General features: G+C 36.6%; 1 protein-coding gene across 3 annotated transcripts in view; it reads right to left on the bottom strand.

Annotated features, from left to right (window-relative positions):
- The window catches only part of TAF1A (TATA-box binding protein associated factor, RNA polymerase I subunit A), a 35,409-nt gene that overhangs the window by 2,543 nt on the left and 6,622 nt on the right, over window positions 1-26,244 (bottom strand). For 2 of the 3 annotated variants that reach the window (XM_007172049.2, XM_007172050.2), the window contains exons 4-10: window positions 23,190-23,303; window positions 17,838-18,036; window positions 11,599-11,729; window positions 10,701-10,859; window positions 3,692-3,758; window positions 2,454-2,577; window positions 784-938 (exon numbers count right to left, since the gene is read on the bottom strand). In XM_007172049.2, coding sequence (XP_007172111.1) covers window positions 784-938; window positions 2,454-2,577; window positions 3,692-3,758; window positions 10,701-10,859; window positions 11,599-11,729; window positions 17,838-18,036; window positions 23,190-23,303 — 949 coding nt within the window. The remainder of the gene's footprint in view (window positions 1-783; window positions 939-2,453; window positions 2,578-3,691; window positions 3,759-10,700; window positions 10,860-11,598; window positions 11,730-17,837; window positions 18,037-23,189; window positions 23,304-26,244) is intronic. The other variant, XM_057544890.1, reaches the window with a different exon arrangement.

Below are 26,244 nucleotides of genomic sequence, written 5' to 3'. Positions count from 1 at the left end.
TAGTAACCATCTGAAACATTAACTGAGAATACTAATTCCAAATCAATACAAATTATATCTAAACCGACCTGAAGAATCTCTTTAGGATACTTTAAACTCCGTGGCCACACACTGCTTACTCATGGCCACTGTGAGGTCACTTTCTTCATCTCTGGACACGTTCTGTGGCCGTCTCATCTCAGTACTGGCTACCTTTCTATATTTCAGTGGTACAAAGCAGGTAAGCGTTTTAACAGCCAAGATATTCCCCAAAGAAAAGACCAATTTCCCTTTCTTTTAAGAGGACTTTTAAGTAAGTTAATAGGAGGTATTTTTTTTTTTCTTTTCTGAAGGGAAGAAAATGTCTCATCCTTACAGCAACAGGTAAGTAAATATAAATAACAAAGCTGTCATAAAAAAATGAGGTCAATAAAGAATATTTTTTTATGTCTAATATAGTAGACAAACTCAGTAAACTTTCTCTACAGCACAGCCAAATGGTCATTTGCTGTGAAAACGGTGCATCCTTTATCTTAATGGCCCCTAAAGATACTCAAGTTAGAGCATAAAAACCAATGACGATGAACATTATGAAATCACTGTTTCTAATCCATGGAAATTCACTACAAGCAGATCACCTGGCCCGAATTCAGTATTCATTTTTCCACTCAGCAGTTATTTTTCCAGCATCTAATACCCTTAGATACTGTTTAGGTAAACTCTAATATGAATGAATGGTCACGCTTTGTAATTTCAGAATCACCTGAAAGCTATGGCTAGATAAAAAGAAAACAAAACATGTACCTTTTCCTAACAGTAACCCAGCTACCAAAGCTTTCTCACAAGCCAAAGCTTTATCTTCCTTCCAATCACTTTTTGCCCGAAAGTAGCTGAAGTGAAAGCTTGGCCACCAGTTTTTCCTGGAGTTCCACTCTTCTTGAACCCAGGCAAGATGACTCCTGGAAAAGAAAAATGTTAAAAGGGAAGGTCACTGATGAAGACAGACCTATAGTGTCAGAATCTGAACTTAAGTAGGGTCTGTGGAAAGATGACAAGGAATATGTTTCCAAACTAGCTTCTGAGTATGGCCATGGCATAGCACACGCATGAAAGCAAATCCTTTTTCGTTCTCTTTGATCTCCACGTCCCATTTTCCATTTAATGAAAGAGCCAGTTCAGTACAGCACAGCAGTTAACAGCACAGACTCTAAGGTCAAAATCTCAGATTCAAATCCCAGATCCTCCATCTACTATCTATGTGATCTTCGGCAAGTTGCTTCATTTCTCTGAGCCTCAATTTCCTTGAGGATATTAATGGTGCCCATCTCGTAGCATTGTTATTAGTATTAAACTGGTCCACAGTATAGCAAGTGTCATATAAAGCTCTTTGCATGCTGTCTGGTACAAAGTAAATTTTCAACAAATGTTAGCTATTGTTATTTATTTCTTAAAAGTTACTTTAAAACCTTACTTTAAAATTATATGCTATAAAGAATTACTATCCAAATTGAGATGGCATTATTATACAAACACAGGAACACATAGGTTTGACAGTTGAACCCAGGCAATGCTAAGTATTCATCAATAATTTAATAGACAAAGACTTATTTAGTACCTATTTGCCCCTGTGGCAAAACTTCTAGAGGTTTAAAAAGTGAGCAGCACATTTCTCTGCCTTCAAGAACCCTGGGGTTAGTAAGGGTTTGTACAGTGCTTTAGATCTGGAAAGTGGTTTACAGTGAGTACATCAACATATCACACCAAAAATACTTCCTAATCAAGACTGTTCTAAGGTCGAGTCAGGTCTGAAGCCTGAAGCAAGTTCCCACTGATAATGAAGTTCCTAAGCAACTAAAATGGATATAATAAATCAATGAAATTTAATTTTTTGTGATATCCTTTATTCTCTCACACACAAGGTAAAAATGACAAGGGCCACTCCTTTTCTTTTGCTCAAAATGTGGCACTGATGATTATTTTGATCAGAGGGATAGCTTTAGACACCCAGCTCACAAGGGACTTAATAAATATTTGCTGAATGAATAACCGTGACGATTTTATGAGGTCCTAAAAAAAACCACTGAAAATGACTGAGAACAGTTGGGAGAAAAGCTGCTTCCCATGTGATCTTACAAGTTGATGACACAAATCACAAACAGCTTTACAAAGAATCTAGTGAAGAGTGGAGGTGACCCCTTCTGGTCCCTATTTCCAATTAGAAAGCACAAACTTAGCTCTTAGCAGAGTAGTGGTAAGGGCTATTACCCATTTTGATAGACAAAAAATCTGGATAGAATTTTTTATGTTTTACTTGTGACTTCCTATTTCCTGTTCTTCTGACGTACTCAGAAAAAAACAGCTGAAGACACAGTTCAAGAAATCCAAAAACATAAACAAAGAACTTTATTAGCTAAAATATTATAAAACATTATTTATGCTGATCCAGTAATAAACACTGTATGTTTCTTACTTACCCCATTAAAGTCTGTCTGAGATATTTTGCCAAATATTTCCAAGCAGTTATATTTTTAGTGCATCCAGCAAAATCTAAGACTCCAAATAATACCTCCAACCCCAGTTTATGGTGTTCTTCGTTTTCTGCAATGGTCACAACAGCTAGAGTTTACAGAAAGCACTGAAGAGTGCAAAGCTAAAAGATTATATTCCACTGATAAAGTATCACTGAATCATAAGCCTTCTAGTTTGATTAACAGTTTAAAACAATTCATTGTGATCATACTCTCCTGTGATGAATCTGAAGAATTCGATAATTTAGTCCACATTAATGAAGGCAGGGTGGTGAGTCTGATCTCTATATGGTTTATACTACTGAGAACATTATTTAAGCTACTGGCCCTATTTGGGCATTTTATATATGTTCTCTTCTATTAGGAGAAGAACCGAGGTAGTCCCAGTACCTACTGGACTTAACAAGCGGATTTCCTATGAAGAATTATGTTCTTTTCTATACTGAGCTGAACCCTAGTAAAGATTAAAATGAGCTGAATCATATAAATTGAAGCCGTTTTTCTTTTGCAACCATTGCCTAAATTCTATAGCAGAGGTCAGCACACTTTTTCTGTAAAGGGCCAGACACTGTATAAGTTTTGCAAGCCTTACAGGCTGTCATAACTACTCAACACTACTGTCGTAGGGCAAAAGCAGCCATAGACTGCTTTTATATTTATGCATATAAATAAATGGACATGGCTGTGCTCCAACAGAACTTGATTTATAGAAACAGGCAAGAGGGGACTTCCCTGGTGGTGCAGTGATTAAGAATCCGCCTGCCAACGCAGGAGACACGGGTTCTACCCCTGGTCCAGGAAGACCACACATGCCACGGAGCAACTAAACCCATGCACCACAACTACTGAGCCTGAGCTCTAGAGCCTGCGAGCCACAACTACTGAAGCCCGCGCGCCTAGAGCCCATGCTCCACAACAAGAGAAGCCACCGCAATGAGAAGCCCACGCACCGCAACCAAGAGTAGTCCCCAGTCGCCCCAAGTAGAGAAGGCCCGGGTGCAGCAACGAAGACCCAATGCAGAAAGAAAGAAAGAAAAGAAGGAAAGGAAGGAAGGAAGAAAAGAAAGAAATATTAAAAAAAAAAAACAAAAACAGGCAAGAGGTGGATCCGGCCCATAGCCACAGTCTGCTGAGCCCCAGTCTACAGCTTGTCTGCACAAAGAGATTTAAAACAAACTACTTACCTGATTTTCTCAGTAATCTATGGAATTCTAACATCAGTTTATGAGATGGTACAATCTGATACAAAATCTGGAAGAAAGGATAATCTTGTAATTTTTACACATCAAAAGGCGTTTCTCTAATTTCAGCTTACTTTCAAATAAAGTTCTTACTATCTAATATGCCCTCAGTAAAGGAATCAAGGATTTAAAAGATACTTTGCTTTTATCCAGTTCAATTTTGGTATAGAAAGGTGTTCTAGGTAAAGCTATTTAAAAAAAAAAAATCCCTCCTAATAACAAGATAGTTGGTTGGGAGGGTGGGGGGATGTGGATAGACGGAGACTTTTTATTTTCTCTATACTTATACTGTTTACCACACTTAAAAACTTAATTTCTTTTCAGTAGCCAGGACTGAGGAAAAAAATAAAGAAAAAGAGAATCAATATCACATAGGAAAGAGATTTAATATTTATTGATCACAAAAGGTCACAGAATACACAAAACAAAACCCAAAAAAGGCAAGGCTAGTTATTTTGGGAGATTGTATTCAGGAACACAGTACATTAAGAGTATTCAAGTCAATATTTTTACAATCTTTTTACACAATAGGGAGAAGTTAAAGGTTTTTCTTTCTAAAAATAGGATGGACAATTTTTATGAATATGCAAAAAATAGGATTGAAAGTATATTTCTCACTTAAACACATTTAATATTAGAGATGAATTTATTCTGTCTGCTGCTGAGGTAATTTAACCTTACACTGAAATAATTTCCCACAAAATGAAAAGTAAATTTGTTAATTTCTCTTAATAGTTTTTAAATTAGAGATCAATCAACATGATCAATATACCAATATCAGAGAGTATTATTAAAACTCAGTTTTTACAAAATCACATTTTTTTTTGGATTTAGGGAATTCTGTACATGGTTCAATTCACTTAGATTTTTAAAAAATATTTTATTGAAATATAACATATGTACTAGAAAGGTACACAAATCATGAGCGTGCCATTCAATAAACTTTCACAAGTTATACACACTCACATAATCAGCACCCAGATCAAAAGACAGAACACTATCAGAACTCTGGAAGTCTTTCATCAGTTTTGTAAAATTCTTAGCCATTGACTCATTAAATATTGTCTTTGCCTGTTTGTTTGCTTCTGAACCCCGTTCTCTCTCTCCTTTCCCTGGGCTCCAATTACAAGTAGTTCAGACCTTTCACCGAGTCCTTTGTACACTCTTTTCCACACTTTTTATCCTTTTTGCTCTTCCTTCTTTAGCCTGATTTTCTACACAGTTCATTAATTCTCTCTTCTGCTATGTTCAATCTATTTAAACCCATTTATTGAGTTAATTTCAAATATTGTATTTTTCAAAAGGAAAACCAGAATTTCTCTAAATCTATCTTGTCTTGAAGATAAGTGCTGAATACAGTTATTTTCTGTTCCATTTTTTAAAGTCTTTTCAAAACACCATTAATGATTGACAACCTGAGTAAAGTTCAGCACCTTGCTTTTGTTGTAACTGTCCTTAGTATTTTCTTGCACAAATGGGTAAAGAGAAATCTTGGAGAGTAAAATTAAAATAGCAACTTTAAAAGTATATTATGCAGTTTGCAAGTAAGACTGTGGTACTGATATAAAGATAGACATATAAATCAATGGAACAGAATTCAGTGTCCAGAAATAAACCATATATATCCATGATCAATTAATTTTTGACAGTGGTGCCAAGACAATTCAATGGGAGTATGAAAATTCCTTTCAACAAACAGTGCTGGGACAACTGGATATCCACATGGCAAAAGAATGAAGCTAGACCACTACATCACACCACATACAAAAATTAACTCAAAATAGATCAAAGACCTAAAGGTAAAAACTAAAATTATAAAACTCTGAAGAAAACCTAGGTGTAAATATGTGTTACCTTAGATTAGGCAATAGTTTCATAGATATGACACAACTAAAGCACAAGCAACCAAAGTAAGAACACTAAATTGGACTTTATCAAAATGAATCATTTTTGTGCTTCAAAGAACACTATCAAGGGAACTCCCTGGTGGTCCAGTGGTTAGGACTCGGCACTTTCACTGCCGAGGGCCCGGGTTCAATCCCTCGTGGGGGAACTAAGATCCTGCAAGCCGCACCACTCAGCCAAAAAAAATAAATAAATAAACCATTACCAAGAAAGATAAAGATAACCCACAGAAAGGAAGAAAACAGAAAATAGTTGCAGATCATATATCTGATAAGGGTCTAGTATTCAGAATATATATAAAGAACTCTTACATCTCAACAACAAAAAGATAAGCAACCCAATTAAAAAATGGGCAAAGGAATATTTCTCCAAAGAACATACACGAATAGCCCATAAGCACATGAAAAGTTGGTCAACATCACTAGTCATTAGGGAAATGCAAATCAAAACCACAATGAGATACTACTTTCTATCTACTAGGATGGCCATAATAATAATAATAATACAGTAACAAATATGAGCGAGGATGTGGAGTAATTAGAACCCTCATGCATTGCTGGTGAGAACGTAAAACTGTGCAGTTCCTTAGCAAAACAGCTTGGCAATTCCTCAAAAAGTAAAACAAAGTTAGCATATTCTGGTGATTCAACTCCAAGGTATGCATACCCTTTCAATTCAAGACAATTGAAAACGTATGTTCCACAAAAAGTTTTACACAAAAGTTCACAGAAGTATTATTCATAATAGCTGAAAAGTAGAAACAACCCAAATGTCTATCAATTGGTTAATGGATAAACAAATGTTGTCATTCATACAGTGGAATAATATTGAGACATAAAAAGGAATGAAGTATTGACACATGCTACAAAATGGATGAACTTAAAAATATGCTAAGGGAAAGAAACCAGTCACAAAAGGCCACATATTGTATGACTCCATTTATATGAAATGTCCAGAATAGACAAATCTATAGAGACAGAAAGTAGATTAGTGGTTACCTAGGGTTTGGGTGGAGAGGGTGGGTGTGGGCTAATGGGTATGGTGTTTCTTTGGAGGGTCATTAAATGTTCTATAATAGATTATGATAATGGTTGCACAACACTGTACATATACTAAAAAAAATTGGATTGTGCATTTAAAACAGTGAATTTTATGTTATATAAATTCTATCTCAAAAAAGCTGTTAAGAAAATGTAAAGTGCCTTGAATCAAGAATAAACCAGATTTTCTTTAAAAACATTTTTTTAAGTATTATGCAGTAAAACAAAGCCTGTTGAAAACTTTATAAAATGTACAGTTTCCACATCTGAAGGTTTGATAATGTCAATTTTGATGACTATACAAGTACAGATTAGAGCTAATTGGCTTTTTAAAAGGAAGATTGGTAGAAAAGGATTTTTCTCAGTCATTTGTATAGGCTGAAAAGGACCTTTCTTTTTCTTATTCCTCTAAAATATGATTAGAAACTGACCATGAAATATATAAAGAACTCCTAAATTCAATAACAAAAAAATGAAACACCTAATTCAAAAAAAGGATGTAAACAGACATTTCTCCAAAGAAGGTACACAAATAACCACTAAGCACATGAAAAGATGCTCAACATCACTACCATCAGGAAAATGCAAATCAAAATAAAAATGAGATACCACTGCTTCGTACACCTCAGGAGACCTATTATCAATTTCTTAAAAAAGGAAAGTAACAAAGTGTTGGTGAGGATGTGGAGAAGTTTAAACCCTCATGCACTGCTGGTGGGAATGTAAAATGGTACAGCTGCTATGGAGACAGATTGATGGTTCCTCAAAAGGTTAACCAAAGAAGTATCATATGATCCAGCAATTCCTCTCCTAGGTATATACTTAAAATAACTGAAAGCAGGGACTCAGACACGTACTGTACACCAATGCTCATAGTGGAGTTATCCACAAGAGCCAAAAACCGAAAACAACCCAAATGTCTACCAAGAGATGAACGGATAAATAAAATGTGGAATATATTTATATAATATATATATAATATTCCATTATATATACATAATGGAATGTTATTCAGGCTTAAAAAGGAAGGAAATTCTGATACATGTTATAACATGGATGAATCTTGAAAACATTATGAAATAAGACATAAAAGGACAAATACCGTATGATTCCACTTAGATGGGGTTCCTAGAACGAGCAAATTTATAAAGAGACAGAGTAGAATAGAGGTTGCTGTATGCCTGAAACTAACACAATATTGTAAATCAATTATACTTCAATATATTAAAAAAAAAAGTAGAATAGAGGTTACTAGGGGTTGGGGGAGCCGTATTGTTTAATGGATACAGAGTTTCTGTTTGTGATGATGAAAAAGTTCAGGAAGTAGACAGTGGTGATGGTTGCACAAAATTGTGAATGTACTTAATGGCAATGCCGTTAAAATGTGCACTTGAGGGACTTCCCTGGCGGTTCAGTGGTTCAGACTTCGAGCTTCCAATGCAGGGGGCGCAGGTTCGATCCCTGGTCAGGGAACTAAGATCCCAGATGCCACATAGCGTGGCCAAAAAAAAAGAAAAAATGTGCACTTGAAAATGGTTAAAATGGTAAATTTCATATTACATATATTTTACCACAATAAAAAAAAATTTTAAGGAATACAATATACAGTGACAATCCCAAACTTGAAACACTTAGGGGTAAATTTAACAAAATATATACACTAAAAACTACAAAACATTTCAGAGAGAAATAAAATACCTAAATTAATGGAGAGACATACCATGTTCACAGTTTGGAAATCTCAGTATTAGTAAGATGTCTATTCTCTCAAAATTGATCTACAGATTCAAAATCCCAACAAGATATTTTTGTAGCAATTGACAAGCTGATTTTAAAATGTACATGAAAAGTCAAAGGACCTAGCGAAGCTAAAAGCAATTTTGAAAAAGGACAAATTTGTATGACTTTCATGACATGATTCCAAGACTCGCTGTAAAGCTACAGTAGTCATGATGTGCGGTATTGGTATACGGATGGAAATACACATTACTAGAACACAATAGAGTCTATATGCATGGTCAATTGATTTTCAACCAAGTTACCAATGTAATTCAACAGGGAAAGGATAGTCTTTTCAATGACCCTTACCTCACACTACACAAAAAAATTAGCTCAAAATCTGTCACAGACCGAAACATAAAACTGGAACACTTCTCGAAAAAAAAACACAGAAGAGAATCTTCATTATCTTGGAGTAGGCAAAGATTTCTTAGACAAAAAATACTAACTGTAAAAGAAAAATGAGTAAATTGTACTTAATCAAAATTAGAAATTTCTGCTCTTTGAAAGATACTGTAAAGAAAACAAAAAGGCAAGCCACAGACTGGGAGAACATATTTACCATCCATATACCTGACAGAGGACTTGTACCCAGATTATATAAAAAAACTTCCAGGGCTTCCCTGGTGGCGCAGTGGTTGAGAATCTGCCTGCCAATGCAGGGGACATGGGTTCGAGCCCTGGTCTGGGAAGATCCCACATGCCGTGGAGTGACTAGGCCCGTGAGCCACAATTGCTGGGCCTGCGCGCCTGGAGCCTGTGCTCCGCAACAAGAGAGGCCGCAACAGTGAGAGGCCCGCACACCGCGATGAAGAGTGACCCCCGCTTGCCGCAACTAGAGAAAGCCCTCACACAGAAACGAAGACCCAACACAGCCATAAATAAATAATTAATTTAAAAAAAAATGGTACCCATTCTCACAATTCAAAAAAAAGCAAAGAACAAAAACAAAACAAAACAAAAAAAACTTCCAAATCAATAAGAAGACAAATAAGAGAAACTGAACTTTCATACTTTGATGGTGGGAATGTCAATGGTGTAGTCACCTCAGAAAACAGTTGGGCAGTTTCTTAAGTTAAACATATACCTTCCAGCAATTCCACTCTTAGGTAACTACCAAAGAAAAATGAAAATATATGTGCACACAAAAACTTGTACATGAATGTTCACAGTGGTATTCATAATAGCCAAAGAGTGAAAATAACCCAAATGTCCATCAAGAAGTCAATGTATAAAAATGGAATAATGGGCTTCCCTGGTGGCGCAGTGGTTGAGAATCTGCCTGCTAATGCAGGGGACACGGGTTCGAGCCCTGGTCTGGGAAGATCCCACATGCCGCGTAGCAACTAGGCCCGTGAGCCACAACTACTGAGCCTGCGCGTCTGGAGCCTGTGCTCCGCAACAAGAGAGGCCGCGATAGTGAGAGGCCCTCGCAGCACGATGAAGAGTGGCCCCCGCTCGCCGCAACTAGAGAAAGCCCTCGCACAGAAACGAAGAAGACTCAACACAGCCAAAAATTAATTAATTAATTAATTAATTAATAATAAAAATAATTTAAAAAAATGGAATAATACTCAGCAGTAATAAGGAATAAATTATTGATACAATAATATGGATAAATCTCAAAAACATTCTACTGAGCAAGAAAATCCAGACCTAAAGAAAAAAAAAAAGAGTACATACTGTCAGATTTCATTTATATGAAATTCTAGAAGAGATAAAACTAATCTATAGTGACAGAAAGCAGATCAGTGACTGCCTGGGGCCAAGAGTACATGAGCGGCTTGGTTGCAAAGGGAAATGAGGGACTTTGTAGGGTGATGGAAATGTTCAATATCTTGATTATTATAGTGTTACATGGATGCATATATTTGTTAAAATGCATCCCAGTGTACATTTAAAATATCTGTTTTATTGTATGTAAGTTAAATTTCAATAAAGATGATATCCTAAAAAAAAAAAAAGCAATGCAGAACTTTCCAACCAGGGTGACAGTTTCTGAAATACTGATCCTCTCCCCTCCGTCTCACTTGGGCAGAAGATGGGGGAATGGTAGTGATGGGGGGGTCTGCCGGGAGCCTGAAGCCTCCTGTCTTTACCTCAGTGTACCATACATACACTCTCATTTTCTCTGGATGCTATAACATGAAAGTTGGAAAGCAGTGACCTAAGAATGTCTTAAAGTAGATCCCCAACCCTGTTCAAACACCAACAAAAAAATTCTCTACCTTAAGTACACTTATCAGTTTCTCTCTTGGTGCCTTCTCTCTCTTTAAAAAGTTGTATAAGTAGATATGAGCATTTGGATTTGATGGGAACTTTTCATCATAGGCGTAATTGGTAAGCACCTCTCGAGCTCCATCTTGATCCCCATAGAATTCCAGCATCTATATAAAATAAGTCATGATATCTTAGCTAAATTCTGTAAGATAGCTATATGAAATATCATGTACAACTTAACTTTATTGATGAGCACAAAAAAATTCATACAACTGAAAAACAGCATTTTATAGGGAACAATAGTGATGCCAGTTTTTGCTTCCACCAGCATGTTACAACCTCCATAGAACACAGAAGATCATAAAAAAGGCCTACATGGTTTCCCATTTTTCCCTTATCATATTTTGTTACTGAAAAATGCAGCAACTTCAACATAAGAAGTGTTCCTATGAGAAATAAAGTCTTCAAACGATGCAACTAACCTCAGTGCCCTACATAACTTTAGCCACAAAAGGAGTGCATAAGGAATTATAATTCCTTTCCTTTCATTCCTTCCCATCCTGACACAGGAATTTCCAGATTCACTAGCATACGGTTGCAGAGATTATCTTCGGACAACATAATTATCACTTAGCACTAATGAAACTTTCAAAAAGCAAGGGACTTCAGCATCCATGGATACTGAGGGACTACTGTATTTGGCCATGACACATTATCCAGTGGTGAAAATAAACACAGTAACGTTTACAGTATATTGGTAAAATAAACAAAAATTATTCAGACCAAAAAAAAGCATCATGTTCTTTTTATTTTTAAACAATTTTCTCCATTAGTTGCTTTCTGATCAATAAAGATTAAGCTTATAACAAAATGAAACTAATAAAACCTTATGAAAAGTTTACTTACCTCTACATAACTCTTCACAAAAGGGTCCCAAACTCCAGGAATTTGAATCAATGCACAAAGGTTTATAGATGTCTTCCAGCTGTGGTTGAGCATATTCTGGGATGCTGTGTTGTAAGCATAATCATCCTCATCTGTCCAAAGACAAAAGATTTTTTAAAGTATTCAGTACTGAGAACTTCCGCAGAATCAGTAATCAATAAACTACCCACAAGAAAAGCTCAGACCCTGATGGCTTCACTGGTGAATTCTAACAAGCACTTCAAGTATAGTACTAATTCATCACAAACTCTCCCCCTAAAAAAAGGACAGAGAGAAAACACTTCCCAACTGATCTATAAGATCAGAATCATCCTGATACCAAAACCAGACAAAGATGACACAAGAAAATTACAGACCAATATCTCTTATAAGTATAGACGCAAAAATTCTCAACAAAATACTAGCAAACTGAATCTAGCAACACATAAAGTGGGATCTATTCCGGGAATGCAAGGTTGTTTAACATCTGAAATCAATTAATACAATATTTCAAATCAATAGAAAAATGACAAAAACCTCATAACCATCTCAATTGTTGCAGAAAAAGCATTTGACAAAATTCAATAACCTTTCATGATAAAAACACTGAACATCTAGGAAAAGAAGGAAGTTCTTCAATCTGATAAAGGGCATCTTATGAAAAACCCACAACTAATATCAGAATTGATGGTGAATGACTGCAGGCAAGAGAGAATGTCCTCTCTTGCAACTTCTATTCAACATTATAATGGAGGTTCTAGGCAGGGCAATTTAACAAGAAAACAATACAAACAACGTCCAGATTGGAAAGGAAGAAGTAAAACTATCTCTACTTGCAGATGACATGATCTTGTACACAGAAAATCCTAAGAATACACTAAAAACTTATTATAACTAATAAATGAGTTGAAAGTTGCATAATATAAAATCAACACACAATAATCAATTGTATATCTATATACTTGCAGTGAACAATCCAAAAATGAAATTAGGAAAATAATGCCATTTACAATAGCATCAAAAACGATAAACTAGGGTGAGATGTGACAGGGTAAGAGAGTGTCATGGACATATATACACTACCAAATGTAAAATAGATAACTAGTGGGAAGCAGCCGCACAGCACAGGGAGATCAGCTCAGTGCTTTGTGACCACCTAAAGGGGTGGGATGGGGAGGGTGGGAGGGAGGGAGATGCAAGAGGGAAGAGAAATGGGAACATATTGTATATGTATAACTGATTCACTTTGTTATAAAGCAGAAGCTAACACACTATTGTAAGGCAATTATACTTCAATAAAGATGTTTAAAAAAAAAAAAAAACGATAAACTACTTAGGTATGAATTTTACAAAAGAGACATAAAATTATAGTCTGAAAAGTAGTATTGTTCAAGGAAATTAAAGAAGACCTAAATAAATGGAAAGACATCCTGTGTTCATGGGTTGGAAGATTTATTAAATTAATCTATAGCTTTAATGCAATTCTTATCAAAGTCCCAGCTGGCTTGTTTGCATAAATTGACAAGCTGATCCTATAATCCATATGGAAATGCAAGGGACCAGGAATAGCCAAAACAATCTTTAAAAAGAACAAATTTGGAGGATTCACACTGTGACCTCAAAAGTTACTATAAAGCTACAGTAATTAAGACTGTGATATGGACATAAATATGGATATATATATAGATCAATGGAAGAGAATTTAGAGTCCATAAATAAAACTTCATATATGGGCAACTGATTTTTGATAAGGGTACCAAGACAATTCAGTGCGAAAATAATAGCCTTTTCAATAAATATGTTGGAACAAGTGAATACCCACATGCAAGATAAAGTTGAACCCCTACCTACCTCACGTGATATAAAAAAATTAACTCAAAATGAATTTTAGAAAAACAACTGTAAAACTATATAACTCTCAGAAGAAAACGTAAGTCTAAATCTTTGTGACCTTGGAGTAGGCAAAGGTTTCTTGGATGCAACAACAAAAGCACAAGCAACAAAAGAAAAAACAAACTAAACTTCATCAAAATTAAAACCTTTTGTGACTCAAAAAACACCATTAAGAAAGTAAAAAAGATAACCCACAGAATAGAAAAAAAAAACATTTCCAAATCCTACACCTATCTGAAAAGGGACTTGTACCTAGAATATATGAAGAACTCTTATAACTCAATAATAAAATAATAAGTAATTCAATTAAAATAGGAGAAAAGGATCTGAATGCAAATTTCTCCAAAGAAGATATACAAATGGCCCACAAGCACATGAAAAGATGCTCAACATTATTAGCCTCTAGGGAAGTGCAAATCAAAACCACAAGATACTACTTCACACCCGGCAGGATAGCTATATCAAAGACAGATAATGCAAGTGTTGGGAAGGACGTGGAGAAATTAGTGCCCTCCTCATACACTGCTGCTAGGAATGGAAAATGGCACAGCTGCTTTGGAAAGCAGTCCAGAGGTCCCTCAAAAGTTCACAGCAACATTATTCAAAATAGCCAAAAAGTGGAAAACAACCCAAATGTCCATCACCCGATAATGGATACATAAACGTGGTATATCCATACTATGGAATATTAATAAATAAAATAAATAAAAAGGAATGAAGTGCCACTACATGCTACAATGTGGGTGAACCTTTAAAAACATTAGGCTAAGTGAAAGAAGTCAGTAACAAAGAAGTCAGTCCTACATATTTTAGGACTCCATTTGTATGAACTGTCAGAATAGACAGATCTCGGGCTTCCCTGGTGGCGCAGTGGTTGAGAATCTGCCTGCTAATGCAGGGGACACGGGTTCGAGCCCTGGTCTGGGAAGATCCCACATGCCACGGAGCAGCTGGGCCCGTGAGCCACAATTGCTGAGCCTGCGCGTCTGGAGCCTGTGCCCCGCGACGGGAGGGGCCGCGATAGAGAAAGGCCCGCGCACCGCGATGAAGAGCGGTCCCCGCACCGCGATGAAGAGTGGCCCCCGCTTGCCGCAACTGGAGAAAGCCCTCGCACGAACCGAAGACCCAACACAGCCAAAAATAAATAAATAAATAAATAAATAAATAAATAAATAAAATCAAGTAAAACTTTAAAAAAAAAAAAAAAAAAAAAAAAAAGAGAGAAAGGACATTAAATCTCCATGCTGCTGGTTTTAAAAAAAAAAAAAAAAGAATAGACAGATCTCTAGAGACAAAAAGTAGTTTAGTGGTTGCCTAGGACAGGAGGAACTGAGGAGAGTCGAGAGTTACTGCTAATGGCTACAGCGTTGCTTTTTGGGGTGATAAAAGTGTTCTAGGGCTTCCCTGGTGGCGCAGTGGTTGAGAATCTGCCTGCCAATGCAGGGGACACGGGTTCGAGCCCTGGTCTGGGAAGATCCCACATGCCGCGGAGCAGCTAGGCCCGTGAGCCACAACTACTGAGCCTGAGCGTCTGGAGCCTGTGCTCCGCGACAAGAGAGGCCGCGATAGTGAGAGGCCTGCGCACCGCGATGAAGAGTGGCCCCCGCTCGCCGCAACTGGAGAGAGCCCTCACACAGAAACGAAGACCCAACACAGCCATAAATAAATAAATAAATAAATAAAATTTAAAAAAAAAAAAAAAGTGTTCTAAAATTGATTGTGGTAATGGATGCACAACTATGAATATTCCACAAACCACTGAATTTATACTTTAAGTGGGTGAACCATATTAAGAATCAGATCTCAATTCTCAATAAAGCTGTTGTTCTTAAAAAAAACATGAGATTACCACACCCAATAAATTGGGTGACATGAAAACTCTGACAATAACAAACAATGAGCAGAAGACAGACAAAGGAAAGCCCAAATCAGACTACTAGTGGAATATAAATTGTTAACCACTTTGGAAAGAGTTCAGCCTGTTATACAGTAAAGCTGAAGACATACATACTCTGTGACAACAATTCTACTCCTAGAAATACACACATATGTGTATCACTACACATGCCCAAGAATTTCAAAGCAGCATTAATTATAATAGCCCCAAACTATTAACAACCTAAATGGCCATCGATATATAGAAGGAATAAATAAATTGCATGAATATCATACAATGTATGGTTTTACAACAATAAAAATGAACAAACTAGAGCTAATTCAACTATATGAACACATGTTAAATGCTGAACAAAATATGCAAGGCCCCAAAAGAATATACACAGTGTGAATCCAAATATGACACTGAGATATAGGCAGAACTAAATTACAGATACATACTTGAGTGGTAAAAGTATTTGAAGAAAACAAGGGGGTAGTTACCCTTGAAGTCAGGACAGTCTTCTTGAGACACTGGGAGGAAGTGCGATTAGGCACACGTGGGGAACTTTTAGGGGGTCAGCCATGTTGTGCTCCTTAATCTGGGTGCAGTTACATGGATGTCTGCTTTATAATTATCCATTCTACCAGACATTTGTTTTACACACTGTTTCGGGATATATTTCACAATCTTAAAGGTTTAAAAGGAGAATCAGTCTTTCGAAAGCAACAGCTGATAGAAGCACAAAACACTTTTTGGTACCAGTGCCACTTTTTGGCCAAAAAAGTAGCCCCCACCCCCAAACAGGGATTGGTATTCTCTTCCCAGTGGATCAATTGAATAAATATCAATATGAACCTGGAAGTGAAGTGGTAACAGGAAAGTAGGTATGAAATGATATCAGAAAAAATGGTTAAGAAAGAAAGGCAGATCCCTGGGTAAGTACAAGTTAGGTATGGATTTACCATGGAAGGGGATTCCCAGCCACCAAGTGCCTCAAAGCCAACGAGCACAGGCCACAGCAGCAAGGAAAAATCCCAAACCAGCTCTGAGCATACACATTCACATGTTCCATTCTTATGAGTTGGTTATACAAAACCAGTCCTAACTTTTTTTCTCATTAAACAGACACATGAGGTTAAAGACCATCTAAAGAGCGCCACATATTATCCCATCTTTATCTCTTGTTGCTACAGAAGAGTGTCAGCTGCAGAAGGTACTGAATTATCTATCCATGGCAGTGATGGTGTAAATGCCACATTCCAACTGCTTTAATCATCATATATTTGCTTGAGTTCTACTTAAAGTGTAAGAAGAAAAGTAAATACTGACTTTAAAACTTACCTAAATCAGTATCAGCAAGCCTTTACGGCAGGCATTATGGCACGGTTAGCAAAAGAAATAGAGGACAGATACATGACCTCAAAAGATGGATGAATCTAGACAGGGAGATACAACACAAAACACACATGAAAAAACTTAGAATGATTAAAAAGCAAGAGGTGAAGAGCCAAATGATATAGGCTGAACATGCAGCTGATACATTAGACTTAAGGTAAAAGAAGGCAGGGTCTAATGAGTCTTGAAGGGCAGATGGCATTCTAGAGGAGGAGAATGCACAAAGGCCTCACAATATTATCATGATGAAGACAGCATTTCAGAAGTGTCTTGGGGGAGATCAAAGATGGGAAACAGGAAGGGAATTTTGAGATTAGTGAACCCACATGCCCAGAGACCAAGGAAATACTATCACATAAGGACAGTAAGGAAACACTGCTTAACACAAATGATGTGATAAATGTCAGAACTGAGATTTGGGTGGAGGATGTGAAAATAGAAAGGAAGGGGTCAATCCTAGAGGAGTTATGGAGAAAAACTATACAAGGGAAAAAAAGTACAGAGAATCACACTGCTCCAAAGAACAGAAATTTAGGGACAGGAGAGGATGACATCACCACGGAAAGTCAGTTTGAGAAGAACACATAGTCAATTTTTGGGGTGGTCAGTAAATCAAGAAAACTGTCTGTTCTGAACTTCATACGGAAATGAAACAACATTATCTTGCCCTACTCTTTAAACGTATTTTCCTAAGAAACAACATAATGAAACAAACTAAACTCCACTGTAAACACAGAGGAAATAATGCTTCTTATATGCAATAATGCCTGCTGAAGAAAATTTGTAACCTATATTGGAAATCATGTTTAAGAAAGCAGTGAATCTAAAATGGTCATGAACTTAATCTATAAATCACCTAATTGATGTCTGAAAAGTTTTTTTAAATATCAGAAATTTTATAAAGGATGATCAAGAATTTTACATCCACAGAAATGTCTGTTCTCTGTACTATCTGGATAAAGCCAGGCTTGGAAGTAGGGGAATTAGATTACTCCTCCAGACCCCTTCTGTCCCTCTGAGTCAATCTTACTACTTATCACTCATATTCACTCACCAAGCTGAGACAATTCCATCTTCTTTTTGGACCAAATATAATACTGCAAAAGCCCTTTATAGGCCTGAATAAGGTTGATTAACACTTCCTGAGAAGACGACTTTTCACCATATCGCCATGTCTCTGCCTGGCTGAGATTTCTGTTCGCATCCTCAAGCATACCATGATGCAGAAGGTATAATGCATGTTGTAAGGAGATCTGCAACAGTAAGAAAAAGCCCACCGTCATATAGGTCATTAGATAACCCTCAGTCAAAAAGCTCAGTAAATATATGATACATTCGGGCTAAGACCTTGGTAGGACACAAATGATGGAGCAATATTGTCCTCATTATCAAAAATTTCAATCTAGCAGAAAGACAAATGAAAAAATTATCATTACGTAAACGAGAACTAAATTATATAAACTTACAAACAGAAGGCAGTGTGAAAAGAACAGGGACGTTGAAGACAGAGTCCGGGCTCAAATGCTACTTTAAAGCTACACAAACCTGAGTAAGCTACTCTTACCCTTTGTGAGTCTCCTCTTTCATATGGAACAATTACTATTAACTCTTTTGAAGGCCATTAAGGGGATTAAGTGAGATGATATTTGTATACCACCTAATACCTAGTTTAGCCCATAGCAGACAATAAATTATTTTATACATGTTATATAAACTCAGAGAAAACATCTTAATAAGGGGTGTTGAAGAATGGCACTGGTTCAAATGGAAAGTGTATGCCTGATACAGGAGAAGCAATAAGAATAATTCCACACAGAGGGGAGGGGCAATATAGGAGTGGGAGATTAAGAGGTACAAACTATTACCTGTAAAATAAGCTACAAGGATACAGTGTACAATACAGGGAATATAGCCAATATTTTACATTAACTATAAATGGAGTATAAGCTTTAAAAACTGTAAATCACTATACTGTACACCTGTAACTTACACAGTATTATACAGCAACTATACTTCAATTAAAAAAAAAAAGAATAATTACACAAAGAATGAGCAGTACAAGTAGGGAGGACATTAAGGAGAAGAATAATGGGAAGTACAGTTAATCATCTGAACAGAGTCAGAGTTCAAACCTTCATCTTAAACTACTGTAATAATTTCTCAACTGGTGTCTCTAATCCTGCCCCACTACAATCCATCTTCAAAGATGGATCTGACCGCCAAAGAAATCTCATTAGTCATTTGTGTAAAATCTTTCAATAGTTCCCATTGCCTACAGAATAAAAATCTAAGCTCCTTAGAAACGGCACACAGAGTTCAGCTTACTTCCCCTGGCTTCTCCCCACGTGATTTTTTACAGTAACTAAAGCATTAGACACAGAGCTATTAAACTCTTTATTACCCCCTGCCATGCTAGACTACTCTTTCCCACAGTATGCACTGTGAATACCCACTAGCTTTATCAGACTCATCTGAAGCCTCATTTCCTTTCTTTTCCGACTCCCCCACTCATTCAATCCCAGCCCTTTCCAAAATTCCAGAGAGCCGACCATTTTCCACTGTGTCTTCTCACTGTACAGTCCATTTCTACTACGGCACCCAGAACCATTTATTCCATTTACATGCCTGTCTCCCCTACTGCAAGAGCCATGGCTAGCACATTGTCTGGAAAACAGCAGCAAGTGTTTTTAAAATCATTAACAGCAAAACATGTTTTATTGCCTATCCTAACTACCACCCTCAGACTCCAGAGTAGGAAATAAGGTTCCTCTCAGGTTTCTTTACTTCAACTGAGTAGATTCTATGAGCGTAAAAGGATCTAACCAATAATTTACTTAAAACTCTACCTTCCCTCCCCAATCAAACGGCTATCCAGTTTCTCCCTGAAAGAAGAAAATGGGAGCACACAACACCAAGGCAGGCCATTCCCTTTTTCCAATTGTTCACTTACAAAATTCTTCCTAAAGTAGAACCATATGCTGCCTCCATTTAGTTTCTACTTATAATGTATGTGGTCTACCAGAAAATAAGATCATAAGGGAGAACCTGGCACATAAGAGAAGCAAAAAATTTTTCCTAAATCAATAAAATCTGAAAAGAATCCTAAACTAGGTAAAATCATTTTTCAAAATTAGAGAGCAGTGGGAATACAAAATGCTACAGCCACTATGGGAAACAGTTTGGTGATTCCTAAAAAAGTTAAACATAGAATTATATGTTCATACATACTTTATATATATATATATATATATATATATATATATATATATATATATATATATATATATATATATATATATATGTATTTGTATATATGACAAAAAATATGACCCAGCAATTCTAGTCCTAGGTATATATCCAAAGGAATTGAAAGCAGGAACTCAAATAGATACTTGCACGCCAATGTTCACTGCAGTGTTATTCACAATAGCCAAAAGGTGGAAATAACCAAACCAGAGATGAAAGGATAAACAAAATTTCATAGATACATACAATAGAATATTGTATTGAGCCATAAAAAGGGATAAAGTCTGATACATGCCAACACATGGATAAATCTTGAAAACATTATGCTAAGCGAAACAGCAAAACATAAAAGGACATATTATACAATTCCACTTATATGAAATACCTAGAATAGGCAAATGCATAGACATAGAAAATAGATCGGAGGTTACCAGGGCCTGGGAGGAGGAGGGAATGAGGAGTTATTGCTTAATGGGTACAGAGTTTCTATTTGGGGTGATGCAAAAGTTTTGGAAATACTGGTGAGGGTTACACAACAATGTGAATGTAATTAATGCCACTGAATTACACACTTAAAAATGGTTAGAATACCACATTTTATGTTATACATATTTTACAGCAATTTAAAAATATTTGGAAAATAGGAAAAGTAAAAACAAAAAACCAGAGGGTAAATATTTTAGGCTTTGCAGGCCATATGGTCTCTATCACAACTCTGCCATTGTCCTACTAAAAGCAGCTACTCACAATATGGAAATGAATGAGTGTGGCAATGTTCCAATAAAACTTTGTTTAGAGGCACTGAAAAAAAATTAAAAAGCAAAGCATTTAAAAACTTTATTGAGAAAGTGCTTTTAGTCTCATATATACCAGACAGAGGGAGATGTCATAACATTTTGGAGTGTGTCAATTCTTTTGGATAAGGCTTTTATTAAAGGAGAAAGTTCCACCTAAACATTAGAAACATTGAAACATTTTCACACATGGATCAGAAGAGTCAGTATTGTGAAAATGTCCCTACTACCCAAAGCCATCTGTGGATTCAATGCAATCCCTATCAAAATACCAATGGCATTTTTTACAAAAATAGAAAAAAATAATCCTACAATTTGTATGGAACCACAAAAGACCCTGAATAGCCAAAACAACCTTGAGAAAGAACAAAGCTGCAGGTATCACATTTCCTGATTTCAATCTATATTACCAAGCTACAGTAATCAAAACAGGATGGTACTGGCATAAAAACAGACACATCAGACAAGTGGAACAGAACTGGGAGTCCAGAAATAAACCCATCCATATATCGTCAACTAATATTTGACAAGGGAGCCAAGAATACTCAAAGGGCAAAGGACAGTCTCTTCAATGAATGTTGTTGGGAAAACTAGATATTTACATGCAAAAGAATGAAACTGGACCCCTAACTTACACCACTCACAAAAATTAACTCAAAATGGATTAAGGACTTAAAGGCAAGATCTGAAACTATAAAACTCTTAGAAGAAAATAGAGAAAAAAATTCCTTGATATTGGTCTTGGCAATGATTTTTTAGGGTGTGACACCAAAAGCACAAGCAATAAAAGCAAGAATAAACAAGTGGGACTACATCAAACTAAAAAGCTTCTGCACAGCAAAAGAAACCATCAACAAAATGAAAATGCAGCCTACTGAACGGGAGAGAATATTTGCAAATCAAGTATCTGATAAGGGGTTAATACCCAAAATATATAAAGAATTCATACAACTCAATAGCAAACACAACAAAAAACACATTACAATTAAAAATGGGCAGAGGACTTGAACAGACATTTTTCCAAAGAAGATACACAAATGGCCAACAAGTACATGAAAAGGTGCTCAACATCACTGTCAGGGAAATACAAATCAAAACTACAATGAGACATCACCTCACACCTGTCAGAATGGCTAGCATCAAAAAGACAAGAGATAACAAGTGTTGGTGAGGATGTGGATAAACGGGAACCTTTGTATACTGCTGGTGTACAGTCTCTTCAGAATGTAAAGTGGTCCAGCCACTATGGAGAATGGTATGGAGGTTCCTCAAACAAATTAAAAGTAGATCTACCATATGATTCAGCAATCCACTTTTGCATATATATCCAAAGGTGAAATCACTATCTCGACAAGATACCTGCACTCCCATGTTCACTGCAGCACTATTCACAAAAGCCCAGACATGGAAGCAATCTAAGTGAGCACTGATGGATGAATGGATAAGGAAAATGTTACACACACACACACACACGATGGAATATTATTCAGCCACACAAAAGAATGAAATCTTGCCATCTGTGACTACATGGGTGGGCTCTGAGGGCATTATGCTTAGTGAAATAAGTCAGACAGAAAATCGTAATATTGTATGATCTCACTTTTATGTGGAATCTAAAAACATCCGACCCATAGAAACAGAGTAAAATGCTGGCTGCCACAGGCTGAGGGGTGGAGAAAATGGGGAAATGTTGGTCAAAGGACACAAACTTTCAATCATAAGATGAGTAAGTCTGAGGATCTAATGCACAGCATGGTGACTATAGCACTGTTAACTTGAAAACTGCTATGAGGATAGAGCTTTAACCTTCTCACCATAACAACAACAACAAAATGGTAATTATGTGAGGGGATGGAGGAGTTAACTACCTCATTATGGTAAACATTTGGCAATATATCCATGCATCAAATCATCACATTTTACACCTTAAACTTACATGATATATGTCAATTATATCTCAACAAAGCTGGAAACAATTTTTTTCTCAAGTATTCAAATTCCCAATTTGTTTAGCTGTTTCCCTTTTCCAAAAGCATCAATTCTCAGAGACCTCAACTGACTTAAGTAAACATATTAGAATTTGGCCCATCATCATAATGACGCACTACTGCCATCTCTGAAGGACTGATTCTGGCAGCCAGAGATACACAAAGAGAAGATACTTTCACTCAGACAACGTGGTAGGCAACAGGAAAAGGAGAAGTAAATGGTTCTCACGATGCTGCTTTCTTTCAGCTTCTCTTATTGACCCAGGTGTCTTACCCCTTTTCTCATGCTTTTTACATTATTACCTACCTCATCACTGAGACAAGCAATTTTTAGAAATGAATGCCGCAGATGTAAATTCACAAAACCTATATACTCACCTTCAGGTAATTCATGACACCAATATTTTTCATCCGGTCAGCAAAGGTATTGAAAGTCTCCACATTGCTTTTGGGATGATAATAAAGAATTTCACTTCCAAGCCTCCAAATAATCTGTCAAAACAGAAATTACTAACAAAACTGTAAAATCCTTGCCTAAACCAATATCTAAGAAAGCTATTTTTTTCTGATTACAATGTTAAAAAACCACCTATAGTTCCTTTTTCTAGACACCACTACCGTCAACATTTTACTGTACTTTACCCAGTGAAACTAATATAATATCTTATGGGATAAAAATCTTTTCTGTTGATTAAATAAAAATACCAGGTAACTATAATAGTAGTTAGTAGTCTAAAGAAGGTAAGCAGTTAAGATACATATTGAAAACAACATTTTTAACTAGTATAGCAGGAAGAATATTAATGTCAGAAAACTTGGGTTCTATTAATATTGGCTTCTTCACTGCTCTCAGCCTCATATTTATTATCTACCAAATGAGAGCTATGGACTAGATGTTTCTTGAGATCCCATCAAGTTCTACAACTATTGACTATATTTAGTCTATATTTAGAGCTCCAATTTAAGAATTTTCATCAGCTATGGACAAATTTTAATAAAAATATTTTTGCCCCGGAGCACCAAAACTTTGGTGACAGAACTTGGAGCTCTTCTTTTGCATGGTCTATTCTCTTACCCCAATTTAAAGTACTTCAATAATAGTGACTTCAAAGTAAATTTAAGTGGATTTTAAATCAATTCTTTCTCTGAACATACATACTGATTGTTTTGTGTAATCATAATACTCATCTTCCCAACTCAGAAAGATCAAGATTTCATTTACAGAACACCAAATTGCAGTATTTTGATGCTTACAGAAAATGTGGAGATTATCCTATCACAGTGGTTCTTAAACCTTGTTGTATGTAAGAATTACCTGGGACACCACTAAAAAATAAATATTCTAGGGATTCAGACTTCAGTTCAGTAGAACTGGAGTGCAGCACAGGAATCTATATTTTAAACAAAAGCCCCATGTGATTTAAACAGAGCCCAAACAAGTGTCTGGAAACCACTGATTTAATTCTTTCATTTTGTACAACAAACTCTGGACCAAAAGAGACTGTAACTTGCCCAATGTTTTACAGATCTATATAACTTTAGTCCATTAACTAAACTTTCAATCAATGGTTAAATTTTTTAAATATTTTTTGGCTCTATTAAATATCTAACTGATGCAATGGTTACTGTAATAGTAAAAGTTACTTGAGATATTCATGTGAAGTTATTTGTGGATAAAGTGTTTACAGAATAAATTTAACAATATATGCCAGGCACTGTTCTATATCCTTGCCCTTGTGGAATTTACATTCTATTGTAGAGAGACTGACAATAACCAAGAAATATAATAATTAAATTGGCAAGTATTATGGGAAAATAATGAAGCAGGATAAAGGGATCAGGAGTGCCAGTTGGAAAGTGAAGTGGGTTGGTGTGCAGTTGCAATTTCATTTTATTTATTTATTTATTTATTTTTGGCTGCATTGGGTCTTCGTTGCTGTGCGTGGGCTTTCTCTAGTTGCAGTGAGCAGCAGCCACTCTTCGTTGAGGTGCGCAGGCTTCTCATTGCAGTGGCTTCTCTTGTTGCGGAGCACAGGCTCTAGGCACGCGGGCTTCAGTAGCTGTGGCTCACGGGCTCTAGAGCGCAGGCTCAGTAGTTGTGGCACATGGGCTTAGCTGCTCCACGGCACGTGGGATCTTCCTGGACCAGGGCTCGAATCCGTGTCCCCAGCATTGGCAGGCGGATTCTTAACCACTGTGCCACCAGGGAAGCCCCAGTTGCAATTTTAAATAGTCAAGGTAGGCCCCACTGAAGGTGTGACTTGAAGGAGGGTGACTATAGTGATATTTGAAGAAAGACCTTCGTAAAAGAAATAGCAAAGGCAAAGGCAATCAGGAAGGAGTATGGTTGTTCAAGAAAGAGCAAGGAGGCCAGTGAGGTTGGAGAAGGAAAAGCAAGTTGGACAGTAATAGGAATTGAGGTCAAAGGGGGAAAGGGAGTGGGCAGAGCACGGAGAACTTGCAGGCAATCAGAAAGACTCTGGCTCTTACTCTGAGTGAAATGGGAAGACACTGCAGTGTTTTCAGCAGAGGAGTGACATGATTTGACTTATGTTTTAAAAGGACTATGCTGCATCATTAATCATTAGGAAAATGTCAACCAAAGCTACAATGAGATACCACTTCACAACCACTAGGATGGCTAAAATCAAGAAAACAGACAATAATACGGTTGGCGAGGATGTAGGGATGTTGGAACCCTCGTATACTGCTGGTGGGAATGTAAAATGGTGCGGTCACTCTGGAAAACAGTCTAGTGGTTCCTTAAGAGGTTACATATATTTTATGCCCCAGCAATGCCACTCCTAGGTATACACCCAAGAGAAATTACAACAAACATCCATACAAAAGCTTGTACATAAAAAAAAAACCTTGTACATAAATGTTCAAAGCAGCATTATTCAGAGTAACCAAAAGTGGAAACTACCCAAATGTCTAAAAACTGATGAATCGATACATAAAGTGAGATAGAGCCATACACTGGAATATCATTTTGCAATAAAAAGAAATGATGTACTAATACGCTACAATATGGAAAGGCTTGAAAACATTATGTTCAGTAAAAGAATTCATTCACAAAAAGACATATGTTATATGATTCCATTTATATGAAATGTCCAGAATAGAATGTAGATTACTGGTTGCCAGGGGCTGGGGGTTGGAAAGGAGCGACTACAAGTGGGTACAGGGCATCTTTTGGGCAAGATGAAAAATGTTCTAAATCTAGATTGCTGTAATGGTTGCACATCTCTGTGAATATATGAAAAAAACACTGAACTGCTCAAATTAAATGGGTGAGTTGTATGGTGTGTTAATATATCTCAATAAAACCAGTTTTTTTTAAAAAAAGGATCAGTCTGGTTATTACGCTTAAAATAGACTGCGGGGGTAGGGGAGGGCAAGAAGTCATCTAAGTGAGGTGAGAGGGACTTGA

This window comes from Balaenoptera acutorostrata, chromosome 1, assembly GCF_949987535.1.
Source record: "Balaenoptera acutorostrata chromosome 1, mBalAcu1.1, whole genome shotgun sequence".
In the NCBI taxonomy this organism is placed as follows: Eukaryota; Metazoa; Chordata; class Mammalia; order Artiodactyla; family Balaenopteridae; genus Balaenoptera; species Balaenoptera acutorostrata.
The sequence above is the reverse complement of the archived record's forward strand: the minus strand, read 5'-3'. Positions and strand labels throughout refer to the sequence as shown.